General features: G+C 41.5%; 1 protein-coding gene across 1 annotated transcript in view; it reads left to right on the forward strand.

Annotated features, from left to right (window-relative positions):
- Positions 1–5201: 5201 nt before the first annotated feature.
- Positions 5202–19397, forward strand: part of LOC309550554 (nephrocan-like) — a gene marked incomplete at its 3' end in the record, with an annotated part of 21813 nt that continues 7617 nt past the window's right edge. Inside the window, exon 1 of the mRNA XM_082250906.1 lies at positions 5202–5423. Within this exon, the coding sequence (XP_082107032.1) occupies positions 5238–5423 (186 nt within the window). The 5' untranslated portion in view covers positions 5202–5237. The remainder of the gene's footprint in view (positions 5424–19397) is intronic.

The raw sequence follows: 19397 nt of genomic DNA on the forward strand, positions 1-19397 counted from the left end.
AAAAACTGGGGCCCTGGACTCACATCCTCTCCAGGGAAAGCCTTGGAAGCAAAAACTGGGGCCCTGAACTCACATCCTCTCCAGGGTAAGCCTTGGAAGCAAAAACTGGGGCGCCCTGAACTCAGATCCTCTCCAGGCAAAGCCCGGGAAGCAAAAACTGGGGCCCTGGACTCGCATCCTCTCTAGGGAAAGCCTTGGAAGCAAAAACTGGGGCCCTGGACTCACATCCTCTCCAGGCTAAGCCTGGGAGACAAAGCCCCCTTTAGGGGGCTCCCTGCATATTTATCTCCTTCCCTAGCCAACACCACTGGCAATAAATCTTCTAGTGTGGTCAAGGTAAAATAAATATTTCTAATCCATACCATTGTTTTTTCTTGCTCTATTTACTGGAGAACAGTTTCCGGCAGCAACCAGCAGAAAACAATGCTGTGTGCCAGGCGCGGACTGGGCTGCTCTGATGCCCCATAAAAAGGCTGCACTGCTTCTGCCGCTGACATTCCTAAAGGCTTCCTGATGAAGAGGAGTAAAAAGTCCCTGCCGGTGTCCTACTGAGTGCGGGATGAGGACTAGGACAGTGCACAGTCCTCCCGCGCCCCCCCCCCCCCCCCAGCATGGATGGTGTACTCCCTGTCAGGCAGAGATCAGCTCTGTGCCCCACCAGAGGCTCTCCTTCCCCAGCAAGCCCCGACACAGCAGCCTCGGCTCCCCCCTACAGTCCCCGGCCACCCCCTGCTAACCAGTTTGAGAACCCGGAGTCAGTGTAACAGGCACTGACCAGTCCAACCCGCCAGGTTAGCAGAGAGCACCTGGAGCAGAGCTTCAGCCTGGGATGGGGGTTGGGAGGAGGCAGGGAAGAGGGCGAGCAGGAGGGGGCCGAGTCGCTGCACCATGGGACTCTGGGTTGTACTTGCCCCCTGGGCCAAAAGTGGGCAGTCAGCCCCTGTTCTGAACCTAGGGAAAACTCATTCAACCCATAAACAATAACAGTCAGGGTATAGGCTGGCAACAGCTTACCTGCTAACTCAAAACTGAGACCACTGGTACACTGGGCTTTTCCAGGCGTTTGACATTTATTTTCAGCCTTTTACAGTACCTATATGGTAGGCTGTGTGTCCATGAACACATAGCCATTTACTGGCTAAAGTAAAAAAAGTAAACAAAAGCGCATTCAAGAGAGAAAAAAACCATTGAACGTTCCTAGATGCGTTTAGGAACATTTGAGTGTCAATGCATTCCAATGGCCAGAATAAATTAATGCATGCATAAAATAAAATGCTTGACACATCTAAACACACCTATATGTGTGAGAAAATGAGGCTTTAGGCATGTTTTTTAGATAGCTTTTCTCCTGCCAGGAGTTCTGGCATTTAGAGGAGAAAAACAAATGCCTTGCGTGAAAGAGGCCATAAACCCAGTCATTAAAGTCTCACAAAAGTTTCAACCTGTAATTTCAAAAGTCGTTTTCAATGTTTAAAACTTCAGCTTTTGTTTAAATAATACCTACTGGTTCTGCAGAAAAGTTCCTTGTTTGGGTACTATGTTACCAGGTGACAACTGTCTCCCAATTGTACTACTGTGTTGTCACCCTGTCACCCATTCCGGTGGTGGAGGCTACAAGCAGCCGTGCTAACACAAATTATGCAGGCATGGTTCACAATTTTTAAATAAAGCTAGGGTAAAACAGCCAGTGCTGGAGCAAGTGCAAATAGACAGGAAGCGACTGAAAATCACTGTAGGAGATCTGCAGCACTGCAATACAGAAAAATAAAGAAAAATGTAGAGTGTATGTAAATGTAAAAAAAAAGAAATGTATTTATAAGACACTGTGCATTAGCAAACTAAATGTGATCAAATTAGGCTTTGGATCAATGTTAAGATAACTGCCAGTGAATGGTGATGAGATAATTTGCTATGGGGCAGACCAAATGAGTTGCTTTACCCACTTGACCTCCGGAAGAATTACTCCCCCTCTTCATGACCAGGCCATTTTATGCGATATGGCACTGCGTTACTTTAACTGACAATTGCGCGGTCATGCAATGCTGTACATACTGTAAATGAAATTTATGTCCTTTTTTTCAAGTTATTGATATTATTAATATAATACAGAATTTATATGGTGCCAACAGTTTGTGCAGCGCTTTACAACATGAGGACAGAGTACAGGTACAATACAATTTAAAGTTCCTAAAAATCTGATCACCACCGTGATTAAACATAAAATATTACAATGAAAAACAAATAGTAAAAATCAAAGTCCATCAGTGAATAAAGTTGTGACACTTAGTTGCAACTTTATTCCCTGATGGACTTTGATTTTTACTATTTGTTTTTCACTGTATAATATTTTATGTTTAATCGCGGTGGTGATCATGTTTTTAGGGGCACGGTTTCCTTTCACATAACTTAATAGGTGTTTTTTACACTTTATTACGTGCAGCTCCCTAGTGATTGAATTTTTATTAATATTTATTCATTTCTTTTGCGTGAGTTGGGGGACACAAATATCTGTCTTCTTCATTTTTACACAATACAATTTTAATGCAGGAGGAATCAAAGGGCCTGCTTGTTACAAATATAGCTCTCTCTTGGTGGAATTTGGTCACCACTGCATTTTTTTTTTTTTTTTTTGCGCTATAAACAAAAAAAGACCCATAATTTAAAAAAATATTCATATCCAGTAAAAAAAAAAGAAAAAAAATAGAAATCCCAATAAGCGTATATTGATTGGTTTAGTTAGAGCGTCTACAAATTATGTTATATATATACTGGAATTTTTATTTATTTATATTTTACTAGTAATGGCGGCTATCAGCGACTTATAGCAGGAATGCCATATTGTGGCGGCCAGTCGGACACTGACGCTTTGTGGGAACCAGTGACACTAAAGGCCCGTACACACGTACCGATCGTCGGCATACAAACGTCGGCGGACGAAAGATCTGCCGATTGTACGCGTGTTAGTATGGTGCCTCCGACAGATGTCTGCGCACAATCCGCGGACAAAAGTCTTTCGTGCAAACATGAAAATTTTTGTCTGCGGACACCAGAACGGACGATTGTTCGCCTGTCAGTACAGAATTCGGCCGACAGACCGCAGATTTGCAAGACTGGGCATGCTCAGAAAATTAAAAACACAGGGAAAGTTAACCATTACATGACATCACTTCTGCAGTCAGCTGAAGTCTGCAGACAAAATTCTTGTGCTGTCCTTGTGCTGTCTTTGCACTTTTCAACAGACACCGACATCCCGGGGAGAAAAGACGAACATTTGTATGCCGACGATCGGTACGTGTGTACGGGGCTTAATACAGTGTGATCAGTGCTAAAAATATGCACTGTCACTGTACTAATGACACTAGCTGGGAAGGGGTTAAACATCTAGGGTGAGTGGGAGGGGGCAGAGTCGCTGCACCATGGGACTCTGGGTTGTACACATTGTGTGCCCAACCAGTGTTCATGTGTACTGTGTATGGTGCTTATACTAAGGGAAGTGATGGATTTTATTCCCTGCTTTGCTTTGCCTTGTTTACATAGGCAGAGCTCGGTCCTGTGTGTCTTTCCAACGATCAGCGGGTGCTGGTGGTCATACATTGGCTGGCACCCACTGATCGGCATCTGCTGTGTATAATCATAGCACAGATGGGTTGTCTGTGCCGCGCGCACGCCCCTACCTGGAAGTGTCGGGTCACGCACTAGCACAGCAGAGCCACCTTGCTGCCGTACATGTAAGTGATATGGTCGGCAAGTGGTTAAAGAAGAACTCTTTTGTTGAGGAAAAAAACATTCCCCTCAGGGTGATCTATGTACATCGCAGGGATTTTACCAACTTTGTTGCCTATTCCTACCTTTTGCTGTTCTGCATAAATTGCTGCTTGTTTGTGTCCATGTGCTGAGGGAAGCTGTAGGGGAGCGGTTTTATAATCATCACTCAGCTGAGTACCTGCAGGGCTCTAATAAAGAAAGTGGCAGGGCCTGCATCCCTTTAGATGTGATTTCCCTTTGAGAGTATCTGGCCAAAAATAACGTTTTTGTTGCAAAGGATGCCCAAAATTTGACTTGTGTCAGTGCAGACTTCTGGGAAAATCAGTGAGCCAATCACACAGGAAGAAATTACATTTCTGAGGAGTACTCTGTACACATTCTGTGAATAGAACACCTTCAGATTGCCATATTGCATTTTTCAGAAAATGACAGCGCTGCAGATTGAAAAGGAAAGGTCATTTTTAATAATATTCAATTACAATATGACTTGTGTCGCAACTGTATACACAATATCATTTTTTTTTTATTTGCTTTTCTTTTTTTCCCCCCACTAAAGTGGAGTTACCCCTTACCTGTATTTTAATAGACATATTCTTGGCACAAGACTATGACTCTAATTCCTCCTGTATTGAATTGTATTGTAACTGTATTGTCTTCCCTCTTATTGTAAAGTGCTGCGCAAACTGTTGGCGCTATATAAATCCTGTATAATAATAATAATTAGTGACATGCTACAAGAGACAAACAAAGAACAAATCAGTGTGAACTACAGGCAAAAAGAGAAATAAAAAAAGTTCCTAATATTGGCCACTAGATGTCAGTAGAAATAGTTTATCAACACACAGTGCTTTGCATTGCTTACTTTTAGCTGTATATTTATATAGAGAGAGAGATTTTATTTGCTATAGAATATAAAGGCAAATAAAATAAATTAAACATGAATTGCATTTTTTTTTTAGAATGAAAAAATTATGAAAGAGAATATGTGTGAAGATAAAAAACTAACAAAAGAAGGGGGCACCCGGATTTGAACCGGGGACCTCTTGATCTGCAGTCAAATGCTCTACCACTGAGCTATACCCCCTTACACTTTTGTATCTAGACAAATATTTGATACTCTGGATGCTATATTATATTCTGTATATATATATTTATTATAATAAAACAAGAATGAAAGCATGAATCACTGCATCAATCTCTATTCCTAGACCTGGCCCATTCATTACTCTGATTTCTGATAAAGACAACTAGATAGGTTTATCAGACCACACATAGAGCCCCCAGATGGTCACATTCCATAACACTGTACTGATCACCTGTGTTTACTGATAATTCATCAGGACTGTCAGGGATTCTATTGTTGGCTGTCACCTCTTGGCTTAGATAAATACACAGACTGTGATTGCACTCCATAATCAGATCTGATCATACTATATATTGGCAGCCTCATCTTTCCCTAGGGTTAGCTCAATATGTTTGTCATTTGTCTCCTGTGCCTGCTCTCCTACCTGTGCAGTTGTCTGGCTTATTGCCCCCGGCGATGTAGCTGTGACTCCCCCAGGACAATGCAATGTTTTAGGATCGCTGACATCCCAGGGGGGATCCCTGCAATCACTAGGAAGCTCTACATCAGCCACAGCAGGATCCGACACCTACAGGTAAGTGCAGGTACTGCAATGAACTCTCACTGCAACCACATCTCATCAACAATACTAAGCTATTTACATTTAAAAAAATGATATGTTGGATTTAATTAACTTTTTTTATGTCAAAAAGTTGCACAAAACTGGGTTACGTTGAATTTAAGTAAAGAATAGACCATGTTACTTAAATTCAACGTAACCCAGTTATGTGCAACTTGTTGACATAAAATAGTTAATTAAATCCAACATATTTTTTTGAGTGTAGGTTTAATTATTCTTCCTGGTTGGACCAGGAGTTCCAATTTCTAACATCCACCAATGTTTATTTTTTTTTTTTAATTAAAGTTCTCATTTTGTGATTTTTATTTAAAGAGAGGGGAGGTCAGGCCAGCAAATAAGACTACAAGTACATGGATAATTGTGATTCTGAAATCACTCGCACTGAAATATAGTAATGATTGATTTCTCATGATTGCACAATGCACAAATTCTACTTAATGACGTGCCTTTGCATGTTACCTGTGTATGTAAGCAGGCTAACCATGTTCTGATACATGTGGATGGGTCCCACTTAGACAAAGGGTCTCAGGAGTCAGGACTGCTTCCAGCATTCTTCACCCATACCCCAACTGAATTCATATACATGAACGCAGCTCCCAGACCCCTTACCATGGGGTAGATTTACTAAAACTGGAGCACTCAGAATCTTGTGCAGCTGTGCATGGTAGCCAATCGGCTTCTAACTTCAGCTTGTTCATTTAAGCTTTTGCAATAAAACCTGGAAGCTGATTGGTTTCCAGAATTTGCACTTTCCATTTTTAGTAAATCAACCCCCAAGGCTCATGTTAGGCTGGATACACACTATACAATTTTCTTTAGATTTTTTTCCTTTAGATTTACCAAAACCATATAATATGAGGTCACACCTAGACACTTTCAACTTGTATGCAATCAGGCAGGCCCTTGCACTACATAGTTGAAGGTAAAGCCCCGTACACACGTTCTGATCGTCGGCCGAACGATCGGCTGTCTTTTGTCCAGGGCTGTCGTGTCTGTTGAAAACTGCAAAAGACTGCACACAAATTTTGTCGGCCAACAACAGCCGACTGCAGAAGTGATGTCATGTGATGGTTAACTTTCCTTGTCTTTTTTCTTTTCTGAGCATGCCCAGTCTTGCTAATCTGCTGTCTGTCGGCCGAAATCTGTACTGACTGGCGAACAATCGGCCGTTCTGGTGTTGGCCAACAAAAATTTTAATGCTTGCACGACAGATTCTGTTCGGCCGAAAATGCGCTGTCGGCTGTCGGAAGCATCATACTAACAAGCCTACAATCGGCCGATCGGTCGTCGGCCGAATATTTACGGCCGACAATCGGTACGTGTGTACAGGGCTTAAATCTAAAGGAAATTTAACAACAAAAGATGTATAATGTGTATCCAGCTTTAGGGTTTGTGAAATTGTACAAGGAACAAAGGGCCTTTGTTACACTTAGGCCCCTTTTACACTTTTGCAACTTGTCATGCAACTTTGGACATCAGAGTTGCACAACATGTCGTTTGCCATGTTTTCCAATGATACCCATTCATATATGCGCAACTTCAAAGTAGTTCCTGCACTACTTTGGCCCAATTTTAATTCGTTTTAAAGTCCAAAGACATAGGCATTGCTTCAAGCCCAGTCAAAATCGCTGTAAAATCGCGGGAGAAAAATCGCTGTAAAATCGCGCAACTTTCAAGTCGCACAAGTGTGAAAGGGGCCTTAAGCCCCCTGGTCACCTTACACTTGTTCGAAGAGAAGGTCCATTCTCACCGTCAGGAGAATGCCTTCCTCTCTCCAACCACCACCACCCACTCCTTCGCTGACCAGGTTTACACCAGTCCAGTACATAACAGCTTACAGTAAATATCACAGTAATTATCATTCCCAGGTACTAGTTGCACTCTTGACTTTACTTTATCCTTCTTGTAATAGAAATTCCCCCCTTTTTTGCCTTTCCTAAACCCCTTACGTTTTTTTTTTTTTTTAAATATGAAATGTTATTTTTTGTGTTTATTTTATTATATTACTTCATTGTTCCCTGTATAGTCACAAGTTATGTTGTGTTTATTATGATAAAACATATATAACTGTTTGTCACAAATACCTCTTATGTTTTCCTAATGTGTAATGTCTCATATTCCTTAAATAAAAAGAAATTGCAACAAAAAAAAAAAACAAAAAACAAAAAAAAAACAATGCTATACTATACATATTCTACATTACACACTTTTACACATTTAGGCCTCGGTCCATTCTCATCCGATCCCATCCTATCCGATCCACTGGACGGATGGAAAATAGGGTTTCCATCCGTCCAGATTTGATGGATCGGATCGGATGTCAGCGGACATGTCTCCACTGACATCCGATGCCCCATAGGGATGCATGGGGGGACCGTTCAGATCCGCCAAAAAAACGGACAGGTGGATCTAAAAGGTCCGCCTGTGTGAAAGAGCACTAATAGAGAATTAACCAAAAAAAAAAAAATATTAGTTAAGTCCACACTTTTTTTTTTTTTTTTTTTTTACTACTACTATTCCTTTTGACTCTCGTTCACACTGAACACAGCTTTGAAATCGTGCAACATCTTCTGAAATCGCACGATTACAAAGCCTCGACTTCGAGTGTGACATGAAAGACATCTGTGTGGCTTCATGCACAGATGTCTATTGAAGTCACACCCGAAATCGGCAAAAGTAGTGCAGGAACTACTTTTGCAAATTGATGCGGCACCGCAAAGTCACTGTCGCACAGATTGGAGCGGTGCAATTGCCCTCAATAGGCTACAACTTGCGCATGACAAATCGCTTCAATGTGAACGAGTGATAATACTGACTTTTGAAACTTACAGATGCAAAAATTTTGAAATTGGATGAAAGTTTTAGTACTTTGTTCCAAATTAGGGACAGTCCCTCAAAATCAGGGACAGTTGAGAGCTATAATAGTAGTAGTAGTAGTAGAAGTACTAGCTCAGCTCCCAACTGACCCTCTTTTAAAAGGACTGTCCATCTTTTGAGACCAAATCCCTCTGTCTCTTGTGCAGCCTCAGTTGTCCCTCTTTTTGGCCTGATGTGCACATCCCTATACAAAATGTACTATTTTCTACCAAAAATATTTTTGCGACACCAGGGTTTCTCAGCCTAGGGTTCCTCAAGAGGTTGCAAGGGGTTCCTCAAGCAATGAGCAATTTCTGCCTTTCAGATAAGTTCCCACTGACACCATTTATCTTTTTAGCTTTCTGTAAGGGGGGTAATTCTTTCCAGTGATCACAAGTGTAGGGAGCTTGGAGCTTTCTTCCCACTGACCATCACACTATTGTGTCATGAGTTGTAGATACAGTAATATTTAGCAAGGGTTTCCTGAGACCAGGAAGCTAACTTAAGGGTTCCTCAATGTTGAAAAGATTGAGAAAGTCTTTTCTTTTTTTTTTTTTCCAGAAATGAGAAAGTCTTTTCTATACTATACTTTTATTCAAACTCTAAATCACTGCATTTTTTATTTTGAAAAGCCAATATGAAAAGGAAAAAATACTAGGAGGTCAGAAAAGCAGTTCAGTGGCTTAAATAATAATTTTCATCCCATTAATTTCCATTCAATCTTTGTGGTCTGGTTAATCGGTGCCACAGCAGGAATGTTTCCTTTGTCTACATACTGTGTGCTAAAAGACATACCTCTTTAACATTTCAGAAGCTTGGAAGGTATGTTAGTAATAGTAGTTTTCATGATTTATAAAGCCACACCACCTTTTACAAGGTTATACAGAGTACAGAGGCTGATTGGATCAGATGGGTGATTTTGCTCCTATAAAAAAATTGACTAGCTACAGGATCACTAAAGCCAGCAACAGGATCACTAAGAGGTTGCCTGTTTTTCCCTATGGAATAGTCACTCTGTAGCTGGGTCAGTGAGATGTTGCTCACATTGCTAGCGTAGTGATGAAGATTAGGCAGTATTTGGGCCAGCAACCTCTCACTGCATCTGGCTGCATAGAGAGCCATTCCATAGGGACAGATAGGCAACCTATAATGATCGTGTTCTGGTGTTTTGTTGCTAGTGGCAGAATCACCCTTCTGACACCAGCCATACAGAGGCCATGACAATGACACAGTAACATACAGGAATATACATACTCACTTTATCAATGAAATGTAAAAACAATCTGCAGAAACTTTACTAAAGCAGGCCATAGATTTCCTTTCACGTGTGGAAGGAAAGAACGTTGCTCAATTCTCCCATCAATACAGTCAGTGTTGGTGGGGGAATCCGTCCCGCTGTGCTGTTGTGTTCTGCCGGCCGACTTAGGGGTGTACTCACTTTTGTTGCCAGCGGTTTAGACATTAATGGCTGTGTTGAGTTATTTTGAGGGGACAGCAAATTTACACTGTTATACAAGCTGTACACTCACTACTTTACATTGTAGCAAAGTGTAATTTCTTCAGTGTTGTCACATGAAAAGATATAATAAAATATTTACAAAAATGTGAGGGGTGTACTCACTTTTGTGAGATACTGTATATAAAGGTTTGGGGATTCTAAGTAATTTTCTAGCAAAAAAAAAAAAATGATTTTAACTTAAGCAACAAATGTCAGAAAAAGGCTAATGGGCCATACACACGATAAGATTTTCTGAAGACTTTTTCCTTTAGATTTACCAAAACCATATAATATGAGGTAAAATCTAAACACTTTAAATTTGTATGCAATCTGGCAGGCCCTTACACTACATAGAAAAGGTAAATCTGAAGGAAATCTAATCACAAAAGTTGGATAGTGTGTATCAAGCTTTAGTCTTTAAGTGGTTAAACTGACCTAATTTACAGATGGAAGTTCATCCCTTTGATCTAAAAGAATCAAATGATACAATGTTTATTTTATATCAGCGCTGAGCAATGTTGTGATAAACTTTGCCGGCTGCCTTTTTTTTTTTTTTACAGCTGTCAGCTGTGAGCAGAGAATGCACTGAATTGTAGAAATGCCTGATTAAGATTGTGAGGGGGGTTGAATCAAGATCCAACCAGTTAATCCAGTTAAACCAGTTTTAATCCATCTACGGCCGGCTTAAAGTAAAAGTTCAGCCAAAAACTAACTAATTCTAAATTTACTGGCAGCTACATTCTAACACTAATCTAACCCTGTAAAGCAAAAATCAGTATACATAACTTTTCTGCAGCCGCTCTGGTCTGGTCCCATGCTGAGCTGTCAGTGGCGGCTTCTGTGTGGAGGCGTGTACAGGAGAGGCAGCCGACAACAGAAGCCCCATAATAAGTCTATGGGTGACGTCACTTTCCAGGCATTTCACAATCCATGTCGGCTATCTCCTGTACAGAGCTTCCGCCGCTGGAGACCAGACCTGAGCTGCTGCAGAAAAGGTATGTATAGCCATTTTTGCTTTACACGGTTAGATACATTAGTTTTAGAATGTGGCTGCCAGTAGATTTAGAGTTAGTTAGTTTTTCGCTAAACTTCTACTTTAAGGAAAATAACTAATTAAAATAACCTCTATTAAACTCTTTATGACCACCCCACGTACATTTACTGCTGGGAGGCGGCTCCTGTGCGCAATATCACCTACAGGTATGTGATTCTGCACCACTAGGTCTAGGGCGTGCACGCATGCCACCGCCCACCTGCTCCCACTGTGATTGGATACAGCAGGAGCCAATCAGCCAGTCCAGCAGACACGATGTCCGCTGATCGTTCGAGGCACAGGCAGAAAGGCAGATCGCCGTTCTGTGACAAGGGAAGGCAGTAATCTTGTGTTTCTGCTAAGCAGAAACATGGATCTCTACCTTCCCACATTACAAGCAACCACCACACAGTTAGTAAACACTCCCTAGGAACACATTTATCCCTTTGATCGCCCCTGATGTGAACCTCTTCCCAGCCAGTGTCATTAGTACAGTGACAGGGCAATTTTTTTAGCACTGATCACTGTATTACTGTCACTGGTTCAAAAAAAAAGTGTCAAAAGTGTCAATTAGTGTCCGATTTATCCGTCCCAATATTCCAGTCCCATTATAAGTTGCTGATCGTCACCATTACTAGTTAAAAAAATAAAAAATAAATACAGATTACATAAATATATCTCATGGTTTGGAAACGCTATATATTTTGCGCAAACCAATCAATATACACTTATTGGGGTTTTTTTTACCAAAAATATGTAGCAGAATATATATTGGCCTAAATTGATGACGAAATTAGATTTTTTTACATTTTTTATTGGGTATGTTTTAATATCAACTTTTTTTTTTTTCTAAATTGTCTGTAATTTTTTGTTTATAGCACAAAAAATAAAAACCGTAGAGGTGATCAAAAACCACCAAAAGAAAGCTCTATTTGTGGGAAAAAAAGTACATACATTTTTTGGGGTACAGTGTCGTATAACCGTGCGATTGTCAGTTAAAGTGACGGAGGGCCGAATCGCAAAAAAAAAATGACCTGGTCATGAAGTGTGTAAACCTTCTGGAGCTGAAGCGGTTAAACTAAGGCCAATATCAGACAGGTGACTCTGCCGCTACATACAGATCACCTGTTGCAACGTCACTAAAATGACTGCCTGCCTGTCCATATGGAATCTTTCCCTCTGTAGCCAGATGCCACTGAATGTCCCTCTGTCTTTGCCCTTATTGCTGCTGAATCTTGATCACTAGCGTTGAGACTCGGGAGCAACATCGTGCTGCTTCAGCTACAGAGGGAGCCATTCTATAAGAACAAACAGGCAGCTTGTTAGCGATGCTGCCCCTGGCGATTTTGACCAATTGTCAGTGGCAGGATTGCTAGCGGCAGAGTCACTATCAGACATTAGCCTTAGGTAGAAATAACACAATTTCATGCACCTTTTGTACTGCTATCTATTTCTTTGCCAAGATTCTATGCTTACCTGCTGTTCACAATCACAGGAGAGTCTCCTGACTATAAAAATGGCTGGGGGCCATGTGCATCGAGAGAGAGTTTAAACATACTGACTGCTGCCAGCGACAAGTTGTTTCTGATATGACAACATTTTATAAACAATGCGCTCAATTTGTACTATGTAATTTGTACTACTCAATTTGTACTACATCATTTTTGGTCAATCTAAAAAAGATTGTTCATTCAGGTTGTGTTGTGTATGGCCAGTTATAAGGTGGACAGAAAAGTGAGTACACCCCTCACATTTGTGTAAGTATTTTATTATATCTTTTCATGTGACAACACTGAAGAAATGACACTTTGTTACAATGTAAAGTAGTGAGTGCACAGCTTGTATAACAGTGTAAATTTGCTGTCCCCTCAAAATAACTCAACACACATCCATTAATGTCTAAATCAATGGCAACAAAAGTGAGTACACCCCTAAGTTAAAATGTCCAAATTGGGCCCAAAGTGTCAATATTTTGTGTTGCCACCATTATTTTCCAGCACTGCCTTAACCCTCTTGGGCATGGAGATCACCAGAGCTTCACAGGTTGCCACTGGAGTCCTCTTCCACTCCTCCATGAAGACATCACAGAGCTGGTGGATGTTAGAGACCTTGCACTCCTCCACCTTCCATTTGAGGATGCCGCACAGATGCTCAATAGGGTTTAGGTCTGGAAACATGCTTGGTCAGTCCATCATCTTTACCCTCAGCTTCTTTAGCAAGGCAGTGGTCATCTTGGAGTTGTGTTTGGGGTCGTTATCATGTTGGAATCCTGCCCTACGGCCCAGTCTCTGAACTGAGGGGATCATGCTCTGCTTCAGTATGTCACAGTACATGTTGGCATTCATGGTTCCCTCAATGAACTGTAGCTCCCCAGTGCTGGCAGCACTCATGCAGCCCCAGACCATGACTCTCCCACCACGATGCTTGACTATAGGCAAGACGCACTTGTCTTTGTACTCCTCAACTGGTTGCCACCACATATGCTTGAAACCATCTGAACCAAATAAGTTCCTCTTGGTCTCATCAGACCACAGGACATGGTTCCAGTAATCCATGTCCTTAGTCTGCTTGTCTTCAGCAAACTGCTTACGGGCTTTCTTGTGCATCATCTTTAGAAGAGGCTTTCTTCTGGGACGACAGCCATGCAGACCAATTTGATGCTGTGTGCGGCGTATGGTCTGATCACTGACAGGCTGACCCCCCCCACCCCCCCTACCTCTGCAGCAATACTGGCAGCACTCATATGTTTATTTCCCAAAGACAACCTCTGGATATAATGCTGAGCACGTGCACTCAACTTCTTTGGTCGCCCATGGTGAGGCCTGTTCTGTTAAACCGCTGTGTGGTCTTGGCCACCATGCTACAGCTCAGTTTCAGGGTCTTGGCAATCTTAGCCTAAGAAGCCATCTTTATGTAGAGCAACAATTCTTTTTTTCAGACCCTTTGAAGAGTTCTTTGCCATGAAGTGCCATGTTGAACTTCCAGTGACCAGTATGAGAGAGTGAGAGCAATAACAAATTTAACACACCTGCTCCCCATGTACACCTGGGACCTTGTAACACTAACGAGTCATATGACACCGGGGAGGGCAAATGGCTAATTTATCCCAATTTGGACATTTTCACTTAGGGGTGTACTCACTTTTGTTGCCAGCAGTTTAGACATTAATGGCTGTGTGTTGAGCTATTTTGAGGGGACAGCAAATTTTCACTGTTATACAAGCTGTACACTCACTACTTTACAATGTAGCAAAGTGTCATTTCTTCAGTGTTGTCACATGAAAAGATAAAATAAAATATATACAAAAATGGGAGGGGTGTTACCATGTATGAAGCTATTGCAGCAGAGTGTCATTTACTCACTATGTTTAGATGCAGTGGCACTTTTAGCTTTTTTTTCCCAAAACTCCCTATGTTATTGGACAGCATTACATAGAGGTCACACGTGATGCGGCAGAAAGAGCTGGGTAAGTGATCTCCAGCCAGGTGAATGATGTTGCCCTGATGTGATGACCAAATTTCGAATGATAAATTGTGCAATGGACATAAATGAATCAGTTTCTCGTTTCTTTTTTGTGTCAATAATTTTTTATTAAAGTGGAGTTCCACCCATTTTAGTAACTTTAGATGTATGTAATTCCCTTTAAAACGAATTTTACCAATGGAAACTTTTTTTTTTTTTTGCTAGGAAATACCTTATTTTCTTCTTTATTCATCCTCTCCTCACTTCCGAGTCCGGCCGCCGATCGGCGATTACATCATTCGGCGATTCGCAAGGGCTGCTGGGATGTATCTCATGGAATGAAATTTCGCATTATTACACAGGTGTCCTAAGCTGTACTGTATGTATTGGATTGAGGCCGTGCTCTGCCCCCCCTCTGCCCCGCCTCCTCTCAGTGAGCTCAGTGAGGATATAATGCTTTCAGTCCTCGCTCACTGAGAGGAGGCGGGGCGGAGGCGGAGCGAAGGCAGGGCGGAGCACGGACTCAATCCAATGCATCCGAGTACAGCTCACTGAGAGGAGGCGGGGCAGAGGCGGGGCGGAGGCACGGCGAAGCACGGCCTCAATCCAATACATACAGTACAGCTCAGGACACCTGTGTAATAATGCGAGATTTCATCCCATGAGATACATCCCAGCAGCCCTTGCGAATCGCCGAATGACGTAATCGGCGATCGGCGGCCGGACCCGGAAGTAAGGAGAGGATGAATAAAGAAAATAAGGTATTTCCTAGCAAAAAAAAAAAAAAAAGTTTCCATTGGTAAAAGTAGTTTTAAAGGGAATTACATATATCTATGTAATCCAAGTTTTTAAAAATGGGTGGAACTCCACTTTAAGTTTTTCTTTCCAAGATATAAGTAGACATACAAAATATAGCAACAATAGTAATTTGCCAGTGTTACATACACAGCAACATTGGTACACATAAGGCAACAAGTAACAAAGTTGGACTGCCTATTATTTTGATTTAGAGTCCAAGGAGTTGATAGAGGCAAACTCACACCAGTTCTATGATGTGGAGGACCCTATTAGGGAGGGAAACATTACCTTTCTGAATAGAAAATAAAAAACGCCTTAAAACCTTAGGCACCATTAGTATTGAACATCAGTGAAAAAGCTCTACATAACAGCAATACTTCCATCTTTTAACCAGTAACATCCTAAGGTCAGATCCGAACATCTATTCGACCAGGTGTTTGGGTCCAGGGACCCTTCTACTAGTACCATAAGTACCATGTACATGGAAAAAGAAATAAGAGTTACTGGATGAGAATAGAAAAGAGAATAGTGGGTCTAAGGAAGAAAAGAAAGAAAGTGGTTTCACACAGGGGTCAGACTCTCTCGAGCCTGTGGGTCAAATCCGTGTGTCTGGGACCTGCAAATAGCTAAGCCAGAGTTACCAATTTTTTTCAAAAAGCGATTTCTTGTCCTGTGTCCTGATCCAGATGAGTTTGCGCTTCATCAAGGTGAGATCAATAGCCGGACATTTCCATGCAGATGCAATAGACATTTTACCCGCCAAAAACAGAAAGTAAAGGCCCGTACACACTCGTCGGCATACAAACGTCGGCGGACGAAAGATCTGCCGATTGTACGCGTGTTAGTATGGTGCCTCCGACAGATGTCTGCGCACAATCCGCGGACAAAAGTCTTTCGTGCAAACATGAAAATTTTTGTCTGCGGACACCAGAACGGACGATTGTTCGCCTGTCAGTACAGAATTCGGCCGACAGACCGCAGATTTGCAAGACTGGGCATGCTCAGAAAATTAAAAACACAGGGAAAGTTAACCATTACATGACATCACTTCTGCAGTCAGCTGAAGTCTGCAGACAAAATTCTTGTGCTGTCCTTGTGCTGTCTTTGCACTTTTCAACAGACACCGACATCCCGGGGAGAAAAGAGGAACATTTGTATGCCGACCATCGGTACGTGTGTACGGGGCTTTAATCAAAGTCTGTGTGTCTCGGGACATTCTCAACTAGCTTGTTTAACAGGGCTATGCTCGCATCTTTGGTAATATTTACCATACTTATGCCCTGTACACACTATCAGATTATCTGAAGACTTTTGTCTTCAGATTTACCTTTTCTATGTAGTGCAAGGGCCTGCCGGATTGCATACAAATTGAAAGTGTTTAGGTTTGACCTCATATTATATGGTTTTGGTAAGTCTGCAGACAAAAGTCTGCAGATAATCTGCACGTGTGTATGGGGCATAAGTCCACCATATGTGTAAGGTTGTGACCATCTGGCCACAACCCCTGAAGCAGGAAGCCAACGAACCTGGGTACATCCTTGAAAGGCGCTCTGGCACCAGATACCACCAGGCATGAACTTTGTACCCCGCTTCGATCAGAGCAGTGTTCAATACACCTTTATGAATTTGGGTACTCCAGGAATGCCAGTCCTCCCCCTCACAGGTCATACCAAAATCTTTCTCCCATACCACCTGGTGAGAAAGTTTATCAGATGGAGTAATAAGGAGCTTGTATAGAATAGATACACATCCCCTGCATACATCTGTTTTCCAACATAGTACTTACGGTTACGTCAGGGCTGTGATTCTGCAAGGCGTTTAAAGAATGATAAAGTTGCTGCAAACAAAGGTTTTCTAAAGGGGGCATCTCCAAGCTATATATAATAAGTACGATGAGGGACGTATCCCTTTGTGGTCTAAGGAGTCCCTTAAAGGCCCTTGTTTATCCACCAGTGAAACCTATCAGACATCATGCCCGGTAGGAAGAGGGGATTGCAAAACAGGGGGGCTGCAGGTATGTGGGGGGAGTGTGGGGCCATCTCCTACAAGTCATGTCCCATAAATTTGTGGAATGGGAAAGCGTAGGGCACAAGATAGCTTTGCGATGTTTCAGGGGATACGTTTCTCGTTTTGTTTTTTAAATCTGGGTCACATATGCGCAGTACCAACAGTTCAATTTTTAACAGGGGAGAAACACATTAACCCTTCAATTTATCAATCATTTGGGAGAAGTTTTCCCAACTTTTTCTTCAATTTTTTTGTCTTAAATAATGTCACAACCGATTTTAGATTTGTGCCTATTACCTGAACTAAAAAACTGACGAACTGTCCACATGACAGATTTTTGAACGATTGCTCATCTAGTGTATCGGCATCTTTAGGTAGACTCTCTGTTACTATAGGGCAGGGGTCTTCAAACTACGGCCCTCCAGTTGTTCAGGAACTACAATTCCCATCATGCCTAGTCATGTCTGTGAATTTCAGAGTTTTACAATGCCTCATGGGATGTGTAGTTCCACAACAGCTGGAGGGCCGTAGTTTAAGCATCTCTGCTATAGGTTATTATGGAAACTATGCTATTCAGCTACATTGCTGTAAAGAGTCCATGTTTGTGCAGCTTCATGATCTGTTTTGTATTTTTCTGCAGTGTATACCTCTTTGTCATTCCGAATCTGTTTTGAGTTATTGGTTCTAACTTTGCATCTGTTTAGTAAATTGCAGGGTCCAGTTACTCACTGTCTGATTGTTCAGCAAATGACCAGTTCTGCTAAAACAAATTGTACTAGATGTGCTGACCTCATATGCTTTTCTTAATTTGCACCTGTGTCCACCTATAGGACCACAAAGTAACAGTACCCACACCTTGAAGGATAATTCAGTTTTCCAGCTCCCTGTTTCTTTTCTAAAAATAGTATCCTATTCAAAGCAATCATGTGATGTATTCATGACTCAAAGCTTTTACAGTCAGTCACTGTGGTAAATGAGCTATACATTAGTAAATTTTACAAAAATGCTGATTACATTCAATGACCCGATGTCATTTGAAAGTGCTTCAAAATGTGTTTGCTTGTAACTAGTGGTGTACCAACATGAAAATTCTGGACTGAAACCGAAACTAAAAATTCAGGATGCACTTGGTCGAAAACCAAAACCGAAAAGGACAGTTTTTAAAAAATATATATATTTTTTATATATAATTGTATTCTATTCAACTTTTAATTAATAATATTTGAAGAACGTTTGCATTTTAAAAAAATGCGCAAGAAAAGCTCAAGAAAAATGCATCTCTTTAAATTCTATGTATGTCTTCACACTGGTCCATTGCACTTCTGTTGCGGTGAATTGAACCTCCCCATTGAAATGCATTGAAAACACTGCAAAAATGCATCAAAAACGCACATGTGCTGCATTTTTGATGCAGTTTTTGAGTCACATGACCTATGAAAATCACAGTAAAATTGCATGCATTTTTCAGCTGCCATTATTGGCACCTTTTTTTCTGATAACCTTATTTTGACCCAATCATTTCCAGCTGCGGATATATCGGTGCATCACTACTTGTAACATTCAGTTTTAAAATGAATTGACTTTACCAAATGAAAACCACATTTACTGTTGTAAATGTGCTTGTTATAGAAAATATTTCCATCCTTTTTTAAATCTAATTGTCACTACGGTCGAAAATTGACTCCATTAACCTTTAAAAAAATCAAAGGAATGTTCCTAAAAGGAAAATTTTTATGAAATTCTATTAGTGTATGGCCAGCTTTACCAGTGACATTCGCAGACACTCCTAATTGTTGTTACGTTAGACTGATACTGCTCCCACCTACCTGCCTGCTGGTGTTCCAGTGTTAACTTGCTGAAGTAACCTGCAGGTGTGGTGCAATGTGGTGCAGCAGCAATAACACACAGTCCTAGTGTGATGAAAGAACTTGTATTGAAATAATACAAAGACAGTTTACAAATAATCTGATGGGAAGGCAGCCTAGTAGGGAACACTCACAGATCCAACAGTCTGTAGAGAGCAGGATGACAGCGCTTATTGAGAGGGGCAGAATACAGACTGGCCATCTTGTGCCCAAGCAGGAAGATCTCCAGAGAATTTGTGAGCCCCAACCTTTCCCTCCTTGTCAGGAAACTTTCCCTGATGCTAGTTCTGTCCTTACCAGGTTGGGTACCTGTCCCTATTTTACCAACTCACAAAATGCGCGCCAAACCTGGGAGCTAGGGCCTTAAAAAGGCTCTGCCTGAGCCAAGATGGCTGCTAGAGTCACATAGG

This window comes from Pelophylax lessonae (assembly GCF_965119305.1).
Source record: "Pelophylax lessonae genome assembly, chromosome: 3".
Lineage (NCBI taxonomy): Eukaryota > Metazoa > Chordata > Amphibia > Anura > Ranidae > Pelophylax > Pelophylax lessonae.